This window comes from Acinonyx jubatus, chromosome X (genome assembly GCF_027475565.1).
Source record: "Acinonyx jubatus isolate Ajub_Pintada_27869175 chromosome X, VMU_Ajub_asm_v1.0, whole genome shotgun sequence".
In the NCBI taxonomy this organism is placed as follows: domain Eukaryota; kingdom Metazoa; phylum Chordata; class Mammalia; order Carnivora; family Felidae; genus Acinonyx; species Acinonyx jubatus.
The window spans coordinates 121,513,875-121,529,413 of NC_069389.1; the positions used below are offsets into that span (position 1 = coordinate 121,513,875).

The following is a 15,539-nucleotide window of genomic DNA, read 5'->3' on the forward strand; positions in this document are numbered from 1 at the left end:
GAGTTACTGAGCCCCCAGATGACAGAGCTCAGCTTGGTGGGGAACAAAGGCGCTCACCAGCGCCATCTCCCTGGCCCATCCCCCAGCCAAAATCCCAAAGGGAACCAGTTCCTGCCAGGGAACTTGCTTGCTCCATGCAAAAACCCAACGCTGTGCTTCTGCGGAGCCACCCTTCCAGCAGTGGGTCTGACTCCCTCCCGCTGCCACAGGGCCCCTCCTGAAGTGGATCACCTAAGGAGAAGTGAGCTAAGCCTGCCCCTCCTGCCCCCGTGCACCTTGCCTACCCACCCCAGCTAATACGCCAGAACCCCAGCACCACAAGCCTGGCAGTGTGCAAGTAGCCCAGATGGGCCATGCCACCCCACAGTGAATCCCGCCCCTAGGAGAGGGGAAGAGAAGGCACACACCAGTCAGACTGTGGCTCCAGCGGTGGGCTGGGGGCAGACATCAGGTCTGACTGCAGCCCCGCCCACCAACTCCAGTTATACACCAGAGCACAGGGGAAGTGCCCCGCAGGTCCGCACCACTCCAGGGACTATCCAAAATGACCAAACGGAAGAATTCCCCTCAAAAGAATCTCCAGGAAATAACAACAGCTAATGAACTGATCAAAAAGGATTTAAATAATATAACAGAAAGTAAATTTAGAATAATAGTCATAAAATTAATCGCTGGAATTGAAAACAGTATAGAGGACAGCAGAGAATCTCTTGCTACAGAGATCAAGGGACTAAGGAACAGTCACAAGGAGCTGAAAAACGCCTTAAACGACATGCAAAATAAAATGGAAACGACCACGGCTCGGATTGAAGAGGCAGAGGAGAGAATAGGTGAACTAGAAGATAAAATTATGGAAAAAGAGGAAGCTGAGAAAAAGAGAGATAAAAAAATCCAGGAGTATGAGGGGAAAATTAGAGAACTAAGTGATACACTAAAAAGAAATAATATACACATAATTGGTATCCCAGAGGAGGAAGAGAGAGGGAAAGGTGCTGAAGGGGTACTTGAAGAAATAATAGCTGAGAACTTCCCTGAACTGGGGAAGGAAAAAGGCATTGAAATCCAAGAGGCACAGAGAACTCCCTTCAGACGTAACTTGGATCGATCTTCTGCATGACATATCATAGTGAAACTGGCAAAATACAAGGATAAAGAGAAAATTCTGAAAGCAGCAAGGGATAAACGCGCCCTAACATATAAAGGGAGACCTATAAGACTCCTGACTGATCTCTCTTTTGAAATTTGGCAGGCCAGAAAGATGGCAGGAAATCGTCAATGTGATGAACAGAAAAAATATGCAGCCGAGACTCCTTTATTCAGAAAGTCTGTCATTTAGAATAGAAGGAGAGATAAAGGTCTTCCCAAACAAACAAAAACTGAAGGGATTCATCACCACTAAACCCGCCCTACAAGAGATCCTAAGGTGGATCCTGTGAGACAAAGTACCAGAGATATCGCGACAAGCATAAAACATACAGACATCACAATGACTCTAAGCCCGTATCTTTCTATAATAACACTGAATGTAAATGGACTAAATGCAACAACCAAAAGATATAGGGTATCAGAATGGATAAAAAAACAAGACCCATCTATTTGCTGTCTACAAGAGACTCATTTTAGACCTGAGGACACCTTTAGATTGAGAGTGAGGGGATGGAAAACTATTTATCATGCTACTGGAAGCCAAAAGAAAGCTGGAGTAGCCATACTTATATCAGACAAACTAGACTTTAAATTAAGGGCTGTAACAAGAGATGAAGAAGGGCATTATATAATAATTACAGGGTCTAACCATCAGGAAGAGCTAACAGTTATAAATGTCTATGCGCCAAATACCGGAGCCCCCAAATATATAAAACAATTACTCATAAACATAAACAACCTTATTGATAAGAAGGTGGTAATTACAGGGGACTTTAACATTCCACTTACAGAAATGGATAGATCATCTAGACACACGGTCAATAAAGAAAGAAGGGCCCTGAATGATACATTGGGTCAGATGGACCTGACAGATATATTTAGAACTCTGCATCCCAAAGCAACAGAGTATACTTTCTTCTCAAGTGCACATGGAACATTCTCCAAGATAGATCATATACTGGGTCACAAAACAGCCCTTCATAAGTATACAAGAATTGAAATTATACCATGCATACTTTCAGACCACAATGCTATGAAGCTTGAAATCAACCACAGGAAAAAGTCTGGAAAACCTCCAAAAGCATGGAGGTTAAAGAACACCCTACTAAAGAATGAGTGGGTCAACCAGGCAATTAGAGAAGAAATCAAAAAATATATGGAAACAAACGAAAATGAAAAGACAACAATCCAAAGACTTTGGGATGCAGCGAAGGCAGTCCTGAGAGGAAAATACATTGTCATCCAGGCCTATCTCAAGAAACAAGAAAAATCCCAAATACAAAATCGAACAGCACACCTAAAGGAAATAGAAGCAGAACAGCAAAGGCAGCCTAAACCCAGCAGAAGAAGAGAAATAATAAAGATCAGAGCAGAAATAAACAATATAGAATCTAAAAAAACTGTAGAGCAGATCAACGAAACCAAGAGTTGGTTTTTTGAAAAAATAAACAAAATTGACAATCCTCTAGCCAGGCTTCTCAAAAAGAAAAGGGAGATGACCCAAGTAGATAAAATCATGAATGAAAATGGAATGATTACAACCAATCCCTCAGAGATACAAACAATTATCAGGGAATACTATGAAAAATTATATGCCAACAAATTGGACAACCTGGAAGAAATGGACAAATTCCTAAACACCCACAGTCTTCCAAAACTCAATCAGGAGGAAATAGAAAGCTTGAACAGACCCATAACCAGCGAAGAAATTGAATCAGTCATCAAAAATCTCCCAACAAATAAGAGTCCAGGACCAGATGGCTTCCCAGGGGAGTTCTACCAGACGTTTAAAGCAGAGATAATACCTATCCTTCTCAAGCTATTCCAAAAAATAGAAAGGGAAGGAAAACTTCCAGACTCCTTCAATGAAGCCAGTATTACTTTGATTCCCAAACCAGACAGAGACCCAGTAAAAAAAGAGAACTAAAGGCCAATATCCCTGATGAATATGGATGCAAAAATTCTCAACAAGATACTAGCAAATCGAATTCAACAGCATATAAAAAGAATGATTCACCATGATCAAGTGGGATTCATTCCTGGGATGCAGGGCTGGTTCAACATTTGCAAATCCATCAACGTGATACATCACATTAATAAAAGAAAAGATAAGAACCATATGATCCTGTCAATCGATGCAGAAAAGGCCTTTGACAAAATTCAGCACCTTTCTTAATAAAAACCCTTGAGAAAGTCGGGATAGAAGGAACATACTTAAAGATCATAAAAGCAATTTATGAAAAGCCCACAGCTAACATCATCCTCAGTGGGGAAAAACTGAGAGCTTTCTCCCTGAGATCAGGAACACAACAGGGATGCCCACTCTCACTGCTGTTGTTTAACATAGTGTTGGAAGTGCTAGCATCAGCAATCAGACAACAAAAGGAAATCAAAGGCATCAAAATTGGCAAAGATGAAGTCAAGCTTTCACTTTTTGCATCTGACATGATACTATACATGGAAAAGCCTATAGGTTCCACCAAAAGTCTGCTGGAACTGATACATGAGTTTAGCAAAGTCGCAGGATACAAAATCAATGTACAGAAATCAGTTGCATTCTTATACACTAACAATGAAGCAACAGAAAGATAAATAAAGAAACTGATCCCATTCACAATTGCACCAAGAAGCATAAAATACCTAGGAATAAATCTAACCAAAGATGTAAAAGATCTGTATGCTGAAAACTATAGAAAGCTTATGAAGGTAATTGAAGAAGATATAAAGAAATGGAAAAACATTCCGTGCTCATGGATTGGAAGAATAAATATTGTTAAAATGTCAATACTACCCAAAGCAATCTACATATTCAATGCAATCCCAATCAAAATTGCTCTGGCATTCTTCTCGAAGCTAGACCAAGCAATCCTAAAATTTGCATGGAACCACAAAAAAACCCCAAATAGCAAAAGTAATATTGATGAAGAAGACCAAAGCAGGAGACATCACAATCCCAGACTTTAGCCTCTACTACAAAGCTGTAATCATCAAGACAGCATGGTATTGGCACAAAAACAGACACATGGACCAATGGAATAAAATAGAAACCCGAGAATTTGACCCACAAAAGTATGGCAACTAATTTTTGACAAAGCAGGAAAGAATATCCAATGGAAAAGACAGTCTATTTAACAAATGGTTCTGGGAGAATTGGACAGCAACATGCAGAAGAGTGAAACTAGACCACTTTCTTACACCATTCACAAAAATTAACTCAAAATAGATGAAGGACCTGAATGTGAGACAGGAAACCATCAAAACCCTAGAGGAGAAAGCAGGAAAAAAACCTGTCTGACCTCAGCTGTGGCAATTTCTTACTTGACACATCTTCAAAAGCAAGGGAATTAAAAGTAAAAATGAACTATTGTGACCTCATGAAGATAAAAAGCTTGTGTACTGCAAAGGAAACAATCAACAAAACTAAAAGGTAACCAACGGAAAGGGAAAAGATATTTGCAAATGACATATCTGACAAGGGCCAGTATCCAAAATCTATAAAGAACTCACCAAACCCTACACATGAAAAACAAATAATCCAGTGTAGAAATGGGCAGAAGAGATGAATAGACACTTTTCCAAAGAAGACATCCAGATGGCCAACAGGCACTTGAAAAGATGCTCAATGTCACTCCTCATCAGGGAAATAGAAATCAAAGCCACACTGAGATATCATCTCACGCCAGTCAGAGTGACTAAAATGAACAAATCAGGAGACTATAGATGCTGGCGAGGATGTGGAGAAACGGGAACCCTGTTGCACTATTGGTGGGAATGCAAACTGGTGCAGCCACTCTGGAAAACAGTGTGGAGGCTCCCAAAAAAATGAAAAATATGTCTACCCTATGACTTAGCAATTGCACTGCTAGGAATTTACCCAAGGGATACAGGAGTGCTGATGCTTAGGGGCACTTGTACCCCAATGGTTATAGCAGCACTCTCAACAATAGCCAAGTAATGGAAAGAGCTTAAATGTCCATCAACTGATGAATGGATAAAGAAATTGTGGTTTATATACACGATGGAATACTACATGGCAATGAGAAAGAATGAAATATGGCCTTTTGTTGCAATGTGGATGGAACTGGAGAGTGTTATGCTAAGTGAAATAAGTCATACAGAGAAAGACAGATACCATATGTTTTCACTCTTATTTGGATCCTGGGAAACTTAACAGAAGACCAAGGGGGAGGGGAAGGAAAAAAAAAAGGTTAGAGAGGGAGGGAGCCAAAACATAAGAGACTCTTAAAAACTGAGAACAAACTGAGGGTTGATGGGGGGTGGGATCAAGGGGAGGGTGGACGATGGATATTGAGGAAGGCACCTGTTGGGATGAGCACTGTTATTTGACAATAAATTTCATATTAAAAATTTTTAATGTTTATTTTTGAGAGAGAGAGAGTGACCAGGGTGGGGAAAGAGAGAGACAGGGAGACAAAGGATCCAAAGCGGACTCCTCGTTGAGAATGGAAAGCCCAATGCAGGGCTCAATCTCACAAATTGTGAGATCATGACCTGAGCTCAAGTCAGACGCTCAACCGACTGAGTCATCTAGGTGCCCCTCTTTATTATCTGTGTCTATTAGGGGTTTTGGGTTTGTGGTTACCATGAGGTCAATATATAACATCCTAAGTATATAGCAGTCTATATTAAGTTGATGGTCATTTAAGGTCAAACATATTCTAAAAGAAAAACTCTGCTTTTCTTTTTTACTCCCTCCTGTATGATTTATGTATATGCTGTTATATTTCACATGTTTTATTCATAATTTTATTATGTCTAATTATGGCCATTTCTTTTCCACTTAAGTCTCTTTAACATTTCTTGTAAGGGTAGTTTAGTGGTGATAAACTCTTCTGACTTTTGTTTTTCTGGAAAACTCTTGATCTCTCCTTCAATTCTGTATAATAACTTTGTGAGGTAGAGTATTCTTGGTTATAGGATATATTTTTTTCTTTCAACACTTTGAATATATCATGCCAGTGACTCTAATTTGGGCAAGGCACTGCTGAGAGTACTGTGGGCTCTAGTGTCCTTGACCTGGCTTGTGGGGCAGTGGTCTATGCTGAAATATGTGAGTTGAGGAAATTTGGGGCTGCTAGCATTATCCTTCCATCAAACATTTGGTAACTAAAGTGGTGTTGTTCCTCAGAGAAAAGTATGCCATTTTTCTCATTTTCAGAATCAGAGACATGTCTAAGAGATTTTTTGCCCAACTGATTCATGCAATTTATTATATTGTTACCTCTTCTTTTTTTTCTGGTTTCTTAAGTGAAGACTTGGGGTACTGGTTTAAGGTTAATATTTTCTGAGGTACCCATCTAGTGTTATCAGCTTTCCTCTTAGCACTGCTTTATGACATATTTTTTATTTTATTCAACTGAAAATGTTTTGCATTTTCTTTTGAGTTCTTTTTCGACTCATGGTTTATTTAGCATTGTATTATTTAGTTCCCAAATACATTGAGATTTTCCAGATATTCACTTTCTAATTTTTCCCACTGTGGTGAGAGAACATACTTTGCATGCTGTAAGTTCTTTTAATTTTTTTATGATAAAGAATATGGTCTATTTTGGTAAAGGTTGTAGGTATATTTGAAAAGGATGTATATTCTGCTGTTGTTGATTGGAATGTTGTATAAATGCCACTCAAGTCAAGTTGGTTGATACTGTGGTTCCTGTTTCTACTACCTTTACCTATTTTCTGCCTACTGGTACATTGCTTATTGAGAAAGGAGTGTTGAAATCTCTACTATAACTAAAGATCATATCTTTCTCCTTTCAGTTCTCAATTTTTGTTTCATGTGGTTAGATGCTCTGTGATTAGGTACATAAATATTTAGGATCATTATGTACTCTTAATGAATTGACCCCTTTGTTATAAAATGGTCCCCTTTATTGCTAACAATATTTTTGCTCTAATATTTTCTTTTTCTGATATTAAAATAGCTACTCCAATCTTGTTTTAATTAGTGTTAGCATGGTGCACCATTTTCCATCCTTTTACTTTTATTTACAGCTTTATATTTAAGGGGGGTTTCTCTCAGTAATTTTGCATCCTGATTTTTAAAAAATATGATTTGACCATCTCTGCCTTTAACAATGGATGCTTAAGACTGCTGAGGTGATTCAGTTGGTTAAGTGTCTAACTCTTGGTTTTAGCTCAGGTCATGATCTCACAGTTCATGGGTTCGAGCCCCACATCAGGATCTGCGCTGACAGTTCGGAACCTGCTTGGGCTTCTCCCTCTCTCTTTCTCTCTCTCTGCCCCTCTGATCACGTTTTCTCTCTCTCTAAAAATAAATAAATATTTAAAAATAAAATGGATGTTTAAATTATTTATATTTAATGTGATGATTCATATGGTTGTTCTTACTTTTCTATTTGTTTCATCTTTTTGTTACATTTTCTTCTTTTTCTGCCTTATCAACCAACTATTTCTATTATTACATTTTTATAACCTTTTTTGCTTTATTACCTATAATTTTTCTTTAAGTTCTATAGCACACTTCCTTATCACAATCTGCCAACAAGTAATATTATATCATGCCATGTACAGTATAAAAACCTTTCAACAGTACATTTCTATTTCATTTTCTCCTGGCCTCTGTGCTATTGTTATCATACATTTTCCTCATATATATATTTTAAGCCACATAATACGCTGTCATTATTTTTGCTTTAGTCATTTATCATTTAAATAGATTGGGGAAAAAACTACTTTATATTTACCCACACAGTTTTTTATTTGTGTTGCTCTTCCTTCCTTTCTATAGATCCTTATTTCTATCTGGCATTGTTTTCCTTCTGCCTGATGTATTTTCATTTACATTTACATTTACATTTACATTTACATTACATTCATTTCTTGTAGTACAGACATGCTGATGAATTTTTCAGCTTCTAGTGTCTGAAAAAGTATTCATTTTGCCTACATGTTTAAAGTACATTAACTCTGGTTACAGCATTATAGATTGACAGTTTTTTTCCAGTACTTCAAAGCTGTCACTAACTACATTCTTGCTTGCTTATTTCTGACAAGAAGCAAAATTGTCCCTCTATACATAATGTTTATTTTTCCTTCCAATATTTTACTTAAATTCAAGTTACTTTATATAAAGTGTAGTACTGGTTTCAGGGATAGACTTTAGTGATTCATCACCTACATACAACACCCAATGTTCATCATAACAAGTGCCCTCCTTAATGTCTATCACCCAGTTAAGCCCATTGCCCGACCCACATCCCCTCTAGCAAGCCTCAGTTTGTTCTCTATAGTTAACAGTATTTTATGGTTTGCTGCCCTCTGCCATTTTATTTTATTTTATTTTATTTTATTTTATTTTATTCTATTCTATTCTATTCTATTCTATTCTATTTTTTTTATTTTATTTTATGTTTCTTAAACTCCACATGAGTAAAATCATATGGTATTTGTCTTTCTCTGACAGACTTATTTCACTTAGCATAATACACTCTAATTCCACCCAACTCGTTGCAAATGGCAAGATTTCATTCCTTTTGATGGATGAGTAATATTTTATTGTATACCACATCTTCTTTATTCATTCATCAGTTGATGGAAATTTGGGCTCTTTCCATAGTTCACCTATTGTTGATAATGCTTCTATAAACCCTGGGGTGCAAGTACCCCTTTAAATCAGTGTTTTTATACTAGGTAGTTGGATAAATACCTAGTAGTGCAATTGCTGGGTCATAGGGTAGTTCTGTTTTTAACCTTTTCAGGAACTTCCATACAGTCTTCCAGAATGGCTGTACCAGTTTGCATTCCCACCAGCAGGGTAGAAGTGTTCCCCTTTCTCCACATCCCCACCAACATTTGCTGTTTCCTTAGGGTAGTTCTATTTTTAACCTTTGCAGGAATCTCCATACTGTCTTCCAGAGTGGCTGCTCCAGTTTGCATTCCTACGAACAGGGTAGAAGTGTCTCTATTTCTCCACATCCTCACCAACATTTGTTATTTCCTAACTTGTTAATTTTAGCCACAATGTTTTGTTTTACTCTGTTTGCTTTGAAGATGTTCTCTTTATATGAAGGGGAGCAGAAAATTTATGAAAAAAATGGTCAAAAACATTCCAAATTTGATAAAAGTTTTAATTCTCTCAAACCAAGAAGGTCAACAAATAAGAAACATGATTAGGGGTGCCTGGGTGGCTCAGCCAGTTAAGCGTCTGACTTTGGCTCAGGTCATGATCTTGCAATTCCTGGGTCTGAGCCCCACATTGGGCTGTGTGCTGACAGCTTAGGGCTTGGATCCTGCTTTTGATTCTGTGTCTCCCTCTCTCTCTGCCCCTACCCCACTCTCACTCTGTTTCTATCTCTCTCTCTCTCAAAAATAAATAAAACATTAAAAAATAAGAAGCATGAATAAAATTTCACAAAGGGATATGATCAAATAGCTTAAAACTAGTGATAAAGGTAAATATGGTCCCTGTTACTCTATGTTAGCCAGAAGCCAAAAGCTCCACCCATATTTTTCATGGGTAGTCAAATTCTACATGTCTACAACCAATTAACTTCCACCTACTCCCCTGCTTTCTTTGTTCCAAGCACACTTCAAAAGAAACAGAATAAAACAAAATAGTACTGTCCCTCTTCCAACGTCCCTTATTGTAGAAAGTAGCACCACTCAGTCATCCATGCCAACAACCTAGAAGTTACCTTTTTCTCCCTCCTTTTACCAGCCCCATAATTTAATCAGTCACCAAATTCTCTACATTCCCACAGCCATCACTTTCATCCTGGACAACTGCAATTGATTTGTAACTGGTCTTCTATTCCTCAGAAATATTGTCCTGATCCAATCATTATTTATACCAAAGCAAGTGTCATACATCCTTCATCTAAAAACAACAACAACAAAAACTGCAAACATATCTTCAACTTTACTTAATAAGTGAGTTTATTATAATGGTATGGATATAGCAATTCCAACACCATTTTATGTATTTTGTAGGACCGAGAAAATGAGTAAATCAATGAATGCTGTGTTGAACTGAACTTAATGGTATCAGTACAAACTCATTATACATGCACACACACATATTTGTACATATGTATGTGTGTGTGTGTATATATAGAAATATATACAGGTATGTGTATATATGTGTATATTTATGTGTGTCTATATACACACACACACAATATACACGTTATATAGATATATGTAAATACATATGAATATACATTAAATTTTTAATTTTTTTATTTTCTAATTCTGTCTGATGAAAGTTTCTAAAAGCAATGACACCCTACTAGCAATGAATACACCTAGCACTCAGAAGTTGAACTTTGAATATACTGTAATTTCCCACAAAAATGTGCCATGTATTCTTGGAAAAAGTGGCTGCTTCCTGGGAAGGGAATAAGGGAAAATTACAAGATAAATATGGAATATACTGTTATGCCAAAAAGTAAAAAGGTGCCCCAAATATGTGAAGAACAGATCAAAAGGAAACAGAAGCCAGCTTGAATAGGCTTCTGCTAGGCAAATATGGAAAATTATGGACATAAATTCTAATTAAAATGAATAATATTAATGGATTACAATTCATTGAATAAAATATGAATCCATATATTGATGATAATAGTTACCTAATTAAAGAGAAGGGTTTTTTCCTTACAATAGAATACCATCTAATAAATATAGAGGAATAATACATTTAGAAAATCACCATTTGCAACCATAACAGTTATTATTCATGTAAGAATATTTAATAGTTACTCTAATGATTGCATGCAACCTGAATTAGGAATATAATAATCTCAAAGTACTTCCTCACAAATTACTTATAGATTATAAACTTAAAAAAAAGGTGATTTTAAACTGGAATAACTTCGTGAACATCAAAGTGAACATTACCACTAATGGGCCAAATAGACATCATATCCCTTTTGGAAAAATGCACTAAGAAAGATATGATTAAATCTGTGTATTTCCTCTAAAAATGAATAAGGAAAATCTAATGCCATGAAATACAAAGAAAATCTGAGTAAATTATACCAAATTATAGGCTGAAGATATGTGAAAATAAATGCTATGCATAATCCTGGATTGAATCCTATATCAATGGAAAATGCTACATAGAACACTTTTGGGACAAGTGGCAAAAATTGAATATCAACTACAGATCAGAACACAGTATAATGTCAGGTTACATTTTCTGAATGTATAATTGCATTGTAATTTTGTAAATTAATTTACTTGTTCTAAGGAAAAGCACATTGAAGTATTTAGGGACAAAGGGGTACGATATCTGCAACTAGTTCTCAAATGGTTCAGGAAAAAATCAAACTCATACATTTGCATACTTGCCATTTAAGTATAGCCCATGATGTACTCTGATGCATTTATCTCATTGTGATCATATGGCTAATGATACTAAACTAATGGCCAACCAAGATCCCACCTAGGCAGCAGGTTGCTCCTCATTGGAAGTTCAGGCTGACATGTGCTGAGGGTTTTGAGAGCAAAGGTATGTTTCCCAGATATGCCGGGGCCAAGCCTCCCATTTAGGCAGGGATTGGTCTTTTGATACCAGAAATGGGCTTTGTCAAATATTAGTGTATATTACATGCATTTAGCTAAGTGAAATTCAGAATTTTCCAAAACCATACCAGAGAGATTGACCATTGAAATGAAAGGTTAGAACTAATTTCTACTGCTCAGAGGGAAGAAACTTAACTTTACACTAAACCCATTGGTCAAGGGAGTGCTGAAGTTACCTTAAGAATCTTTCTTTTTAGATGACAATAGCCAAGAAAGGGATCTTAAAATAGTAACTGACCTCCAAGACCAGGTCGCAGCCGGTTGTCATAGCCATCTAGAAGACGATCTAAGATTCTGGTAAATATAGTGATGTTGTCAGTGCTGTCATCAGGAATATCTGGGGCGTGCTTAGGAGAGAGCCTGCGACAGTGGAAGAAACAGAGATGGAAAATAATAGTTCTTAATAGGAAACACTTGCATGTGTAAACACTTTAAAACAATTTCAATCAATAGACTGGGCCAACTAAATAGCCCTGTATCTTAACCAAATCAGCACTTCCTACTTGCTATGATGATTACCTGTGTAAAAGGCAGACAGTGGTCACTATACTTGAACTCTTACTATAGCATTGACAAGAGATTTATCAAACATGTGCTCCAGCCCCAACTCAACAGTGGAGAAATGCAAGCAGAAATTGTTAATACAATGTTCTGGGGAACAGTCGGTGGCATAAAGTTATACATCAAATTTTGGTGCATGAACGAACAGTCCTCAAAGTTAAAAGAGAAAAATTGTGTTACAAAAAACTTACCCCACTTCTGGCTGAGAAAAGCATAAGTTCACAGAATAATAGAATCAGACTGTTGGAGTGTGTTTATTCTACCTACCCACCACCTTATGGAGATAGGGTAACAAAACAATAGTACTCCATTAAATGTTAAAGCTACCGGGACTCTTAAGAGATTCCTTAATTTTGCTCATTTTATACATGGAGAAATAAGCTCAAAGAGGGGACCATCAAATTTGCCCACAAATTTGAAATTTGAAAGGCAGAAATAGGACTAGAATCCAAGTTTTCTGATTTTCTAGTGACCCTCAGCTACCTCCTGCTTCTCCAGTTTGGATGCCTTCTGTAAACCTTTCCAAACACTAGGCACTTTGCCAACCACCTACTCAGGCCCAGGTTTACTGATACTCTCACTTTATGAGGAGGGTCTTGTTGTGGTTTGACAGGACTAAAAATGAAACTCTCTGGGTAGTTTAAGAGAAAAGGGGATATAACTAAAGAGATGGCTGTTGCCAAGGATCAAAAAGCATGGTGTAGAATCAACTAATAAACTAGGAGTCAGAAATCCTGGATTCTACTGCCAGCTGTATTCATGAATTAAAGTAGATAATGAAGCAAGATACAATACTGTATCTCCTTAAGTCTGTTTTCACCATTCCTACCTTGGACCCAGAAGGTTTCCATTAATAGGTATAACTGTTCCTAGCATCCAATTAGTCAAATCGATAAGAAGGGCATCCGGGTGGCTCAGTCAGTTGAGCAACCAAATCTTGGTTTTGGCTCAGGTCATGATCTCACAGTAGTGAGATCGAGCCCTACATTGGGCATGGAGTCTGCTTAAGATTCTCTCTTTCTCCTTCTGCCCCTCTCCTCTGTTCTTTCTCTCAATAAATAAATAAATAAATAAATAAATAAATAATACATACATACATACATACATACATACATAAGATAATAGTTGAGAAGGAGTCATAAGACAGAGTCAGTATGTCTTCCCACAAATATATATTCTTAGTGGCAAGAAAAGTTCATTTTATTTTTAAAAAGACCTGAGAAAAATCTACAGAATAGAAACACCAAAATTGAATGGTTCTCACTCTAAACTGCCATTCTCCAGCAGATAACTTTGAAAAAGTCATTTTGGACCTCAACTTCCTTAATTCATAAATCTAATTCAATTCACTTAATTATTCAATACATCTTTATTGAGAATCAACTATGTGCCTCTACTTTCGGTACTGTGATAGAGCATAATAAAGATAAAACAAGGTGAGTAATCTTTTCCCTGATTACAGGGTTGCTGAGGGAATCAAATGATAAAATAGTTACACATGGAAGGAAAAAGAGACCTAAGCTTAAAAAGTCTAGAGACATGTATTTGAATTTTTTAGTGTGACCATAGGAAAGTCATATAACACCTCTAATAGCTTTCTCATATTTCAAATTAAAATAACTTCACAGATAGATTGCATTAACATTAAATAATATATTAAAATTGTCAGGCTTAATGTTTAATATGTGGAAGTATTCAAAGTTTGTTTTCTCTTTTTTGAAATAGTACTGTATGCACTTGAATGCATTATTCAAATGCAAATAGTAACAAATATATTGGCACACCCATCAACCAAAACCCATAAAGAAAACTTTGGCCAGAGAGGCACTGGAACCCAGTGAAAAGTAGAGATGATTGTCTGGTTTAGTGGACAGAGCACTAGAAGTGATACAAATACCTTACTGGGAAGGGGGTGGGGGGGATAAGGGAACTATAGCACAGAGCTAACAAACTGGCATTAATATGCTAAAGAGATAAATACAGGCAACCTTCAGGTGACAGTTCAATACACCAATATTCTGAATTGGTCTTACATGGGCTGTGGAGAGAGAGGCTCAATTGATTTTGTGCACACCACTTTCTCATTATCCTTCAACTTTCACTGTGGGGACTCTTAGCTGTGATTAGCCTAATTTGATTTCTAGGAAATAGGTCAATAAATTGTATGGAAAACAATTTCTTGGATTACTGAAAGCAGATAGAAAGGAGAATTCTCACAGAGTCATAGATGAGCTATAAAGGGCTTCAGAAATTATTTACTCAAGGTGGATTGATAGATGGGAATTCTAAAGCCCCTGAACATAATTTTTAACCACCCTGAATGTTAATGGAAAAGCTAAGATTTGGGACCAGAATTCTTGAATATGAGGCCAATACACTATGCCACCTCTCTTACTAAAATACTAACTTCCATGACAATGCATTTCCATTCATTGCCGATGTGTTAATTATGCTAGCAGCATTCTATACTAATAATTTTTAAACTTTTAAGTAAAAAAAAATCAATGCTAAATATCACTCTAATACAAATTTCAATAGATTTCTCTATGATTTTGCCCTTGGTTACTGCTATTTTTTTTCTCCTAACGTGCACTAAATTATTTCATGGGGAACTGGAACATGGTTTAATCTAGAAACCAAGTCAGAATTCTCTTCTTCAATAACTCAACTGCAACAAACTAAAAATGCTCTAGTTTTTTCCAATCCAAAGAAGTTTGGGAGAACAACAAAGAATCATGGTATATCAGGATTATGGGAGAGCCTTAGAGATCATATATTTTTTTTTCATTTTACAGATGAAGCACCTAAGACACTGATGAGAGGAAGAAATTCTTCAAAGCCACATACTTATTAGGTTGATAAAACTGATGCACCCATGACTGTTTTGCCTCATCTCTGTTATTACCAGTTGGATTTAATATCAATAATCCATCATTTAAACATTAAAATCATGTTACTAATATACTATGTGTAGGTAAGGTTGATTTAGTCAATTTTTTAGTTCTAAACATGGAATAGTGGTAAGTCCATAGGATTAGGATCAAATGAGCAGAGTTTTAGTCCTGGCCTTGCCAATAACTGATTGTGTAACATATTTCCTCGTAAGATGGGGATAATAATTTCCTACCTTAGAAAGTTTATGGAAGAAATAAGTAAATAATACAATGAACAAAAATTCACTTTGCAAATGGTAAAGCTCCATATACATTGAGGGTTGTTCATTCCTTTCTCTGCCCCCCCCCAAAAAAAACTTCTGAAAATGTAAT

At 36.7% G+C, this 15,539-nt stretch overlaps 1 protein-coding gene across 3 annotated transcripts in view; it reads right to left on the minus strand.

The window, feature by feature from the left end:
- Positions 1-15,539, minus strand: part of GABRA3 (gamma-aminobutyric acid type A receptor subunit alpha3) — a 330,232-nt gene that overhangs the window by 184,696 nt on the left and 129,997 nt on the right. For all 3 annotated transcript variants that reach the window (XM_053201836.1, XM_015068025.3, XM_053201834.1), the window contains one exon: positions 11,951-12,072. In XM_053201836.1, coding sequence (XP_053057811.1) covers positions 11,951-12,072 — 122 coding nt within the window. The remainder of the gene's footprint in view (positions 1-11,950; positions 12,073-15,539) is intronic.